The sequence below is a fragment of the Gobius niger genome (assembly GCF_951799975.1).
Source record: "Gobius niger genome assembly, chromosome: 5".
Taxonomy (NCBI): Eukaryota; Metazoa; Chordata; class Actinopteri; order Gobiiformes; family Gobiidae; genus Gobius; species Gobius niger.
This window is the reverse complement of record NC_136856.1, coordinates 16771017-16774436: the sequence shown is the minus strand read 5'-3', so window position 1 is coordinate 16774436 and position 3420 is coordinate 16771017. Positions and strand designations below refer to the sequence as shown.

At 40.9% G+C, this 3420-nt stretch overlaps 1 protein-coding gene across 1 annotated transcript; it reads left to right on the top strand.

Annotated features, from left to right (window-relative positions):
- Positions 1-268: 268 nt before the first annotated feature.
- Positions 269-2478, top strand: irg1l (immunoresponsive gene 1, like; the record flags this gene model as incomplete). The annotated part of the gene is made up of 4 exons (XM_079557495.1): positions 269-445; positions 637-729; positions 952-1157; positions 1554-2478. Exons 1-4 carry the CDS (start codon positions 368-370, stop codon positions 2476-2478), a joined length of 1302 nt encoding a protein of 433 aa, XP_079413621.1. The 5' UTR covers positions 269-367.
- Between the last annotated feature and the right edge of the window lie 942 nt (positions 2479-3420).

Here is a 3420-nt window from a genome sequence, read left to right as displayed (position 1 = left end):
GAAAAAAATAAATAAAAAATATACATGTTTCTTTGCTGATTGTCTCTCTAAAATGTATTTGTTGAAAGTTACAATCTAATAAAGACAGTAAAATAAACTGTGCTTATTCTTTTCCAGAAAACCCTTCGACCTGTTAATGCCATGAGAGCACTGCACATGTCTGCTGTGAAAGGTGTGTCTGAGTTTGCTTCACAATCCTGCGATAATCAGATAATCGGTCTCTGTCTCTTACCTGACTGTGTCTCTCCTTTCAACAGTTTTGGAGCGCCCTTCCCCTGAGCCCACGGTGACAAAGAGTTTTGGTAGGTTTATCAGTGAAGTGAAGCCCCGACACCTGTCCCCCCTCCTTCTGCAGCGCAGCAAGAGGATGGTCCTGGACAGCATTGGTGTCGGGCTGATCGGGACGACGACAGAGGTGTTTCAGCTGGCGCTGCAGCACTGCCAGGTCAGAATAGGTCTTATTTGAAATGAAAATTACAATATATTATTTCTGCACTGTGTAAATCAGTAAGTGACAAAAGCTCCAATAGAATTAAATAACTATAATTATTCAAGAAGCTAGTTATTAAAGTTTGTTCATGCTATATTTGTTTAGCCAGTCATTGTCATATAAATAGAAGTTCTTTGTTTCTACAGCACATGTACGGGCCAGATGGGGTCAGCTCTGTGTACGGATGTAAAGGGACCAGACTTTCCCCAACATTGACAGCCTTCGTAAATGGAGTTGCAGTGAGTAATAGCTATTTTTGTATTTGTCCAAAAATTCTTGTGGGAATTATGTAAAAGTTAAAACACATTGATTCATATATGTATCTAAATTATATATATTATCTAATACTATAAGAAACAGTGCTTTGTTACAGGGCACAGAATGTCCCTTTCGTATATTAGAGCAAGCTGCTGATGTTTGTGTTGTGAAAAAAAAAAAAAAGTCTCTCTGTGTTGTCCTAGACTCATTCCATGGACTTTGATGATACATGGCACCCCGCCACTCATCCCTCTGGAGCGGTCCTTCCTGCTGTGTTAGCGCTCAGTGACATGATGCCAGCGAGCAACAAACCCACTGGCCTGGACCTCCTGCTGGCCTTCAACGTTGGCATCGAGATCCAAGGGCGACTTATGAGATTCTCTAATGAGGCCCACAACATTCCCAAGAGGTGAGTCTATTTCTAAACTGGTCACATCTTAATTCACAGTGGACATGGCACATACATCATCCCTCAATCAAGATGATGTTGATTGAGAGGCAGCAAGTTAATTTTGTCTCCAAAAATGTTGTGCTTCAGAAGCATCACCAAGTATTTAGCAGTCAGTTTGTGGATTTGTTACACTTGGGACTGAATATAATATACATGCTGTTGTTATTATTAATGGTGGAGGTTGTCATTTTGATGCCAAGTCATGTGACACCTATAAACACCCAATCAGCTTGATATAACCAGGATGTGATCCTACTTAACCAATAGATTCTTGTAGTGCATTGCATTTAAATGCTCTCTACTAGATTTCTTTTCCTCTATAGCGTTTCACTTGTCTTCTTTCTACATTTGCAGATTTCACCCTCCCAGTGTGGTCGGGACCATGGGCAGTGCTGCAGCCTGTGCTCGACTTCTGTCTTTAGATGAGTCTCAGTGCAGTCACGCTTTGGCTATAGCAGCCTCCCTGTCAGGGGCTCCCATGGCCAATGCTGCGACCCAGTCCAAACCTCTTCATATTGGTAATGCAGCACGTTTAGGCCTAGAAGCTGCTTTGTTGGCCTCTAGCGGGCTGGAAGCAAGTGCTGTAGTGCTAGATGATACACCTGGGGTAGCAGGGTTCAGTGCTTTCTATGAAGATTATGCCCCACAGTCTATAGAGATGCCAAATGAAAACAGCAAATTCCTGTTAGAGGAGCAGGACATGGCTTTTAAGCGCTTCCCAGCTCATTTGGGGATGCACTGGATAGCTGATGCAGCCGCCTCCATCAACAAGGTTTTGGTGGGGGCAGGTCCTGGTTCAATATTACCAGATCAGGTAGAGGAAATCCTTATTCGAGTTCCCAAATCTAAATACATTAACAGACCATTCCCTGAATCAGAGCATGAAGCACGGCACTCTTTCCAGTTCAATGCTTGCACTGCCCTCCTCTACGGGGAAGTGACGGTCCAGTCGTTTACGCCTGTGTCCATTAATCGTCCCGAGCTGCTTGCTTTACTGAACTGTGTCCGAGTAGAGCATCCCCATGACAACCCGGCTAACTTTAACCTGATGTACGGAGAGGTGCAGGTGACTCTCAGAGGAGGGGATATCCTGACAGCCCACTGTGACACGTTCTACGGTCACTGGCATAACCCCCTGACCAATGAAAGTCTAAGAAGGAAGTTTAGAAGCAATGCCGCTACAGTTCTCCCATCAGAGCAAGTGGAGGGGCTGATTGAAGTCATAGAAGACCTGGACAGAATGGAAGACTGTACCCCTCTCCTGACAAAACTGCAATAAACATGACAGTATATTTGTTTAGTAAAAAAAACAGATTTGTATATAAATTATAATATTGATATTCTGTTGTATGTTATGTGGAATTATGATCAACTATGTTGTTTAAATAAGAAAGAAAAGGTGAAACTCAGAAAGTTAATTTATTTCTGGAACTTAAAATGTGAAACTAATATATGACATAGACTCACGGCACGCTGCATTAAGGAATTATTCAAAAGGGGCCCAAACCAATGCATGATTGTAGTTTTCAGAGGGCCAACATTTCGCTCTTAAAAATCTTTTTTTATTCATTTCATGTAATATTCTAATTTTCTGAAATTTTGATAGTGGGTTTTTTACAAGCTGCAAGCCATAATTTTCCAAATTAAAACACATAAAGATGTCACTTTGAATGCCATGGGTCTATATCATATATTAATTTCACAATTTAAGTTGTATTACAGAAATAAATGAACTTTTTCACAGTATTCTAAGTTTCCGAGTTTCACCTGTATGCGCTTTACTTTTCATTATATGTTCAAAGATAGAAACCTGCAAGGTCAATGTCTTCTGTTGTTTTTTGTTTTGAGCCGATGTAACGTCGAGATGCACTTCTTTGTTGAGCGGCACTGAAGTTCCACTGCGCATGCTCCCAGTGTTGTGTGTGTATATACGTTTAAACTTTGTATTACATTATTTATATAAGCCTAATCCTAACCTTAAGGTACTTTGATTATAATCAGTTTGAATGAAAAATGCAAGTTGGAAAATGTGGCGATAGTTCTGCACATGCACAGTATGGGTGAATGTAAAATTGTCTCATGTGACTTTGTGACTATGTCTGTGAAAGGCACTATACAAATAAAGTTCTTCTTCCTCCAAGCCTACATAAAGTGAGCTGATCTGTCACAATTTTTGCAAAATTTACCCTTGAGACAAACAAATGAGAAAGTGCAGTCCAAG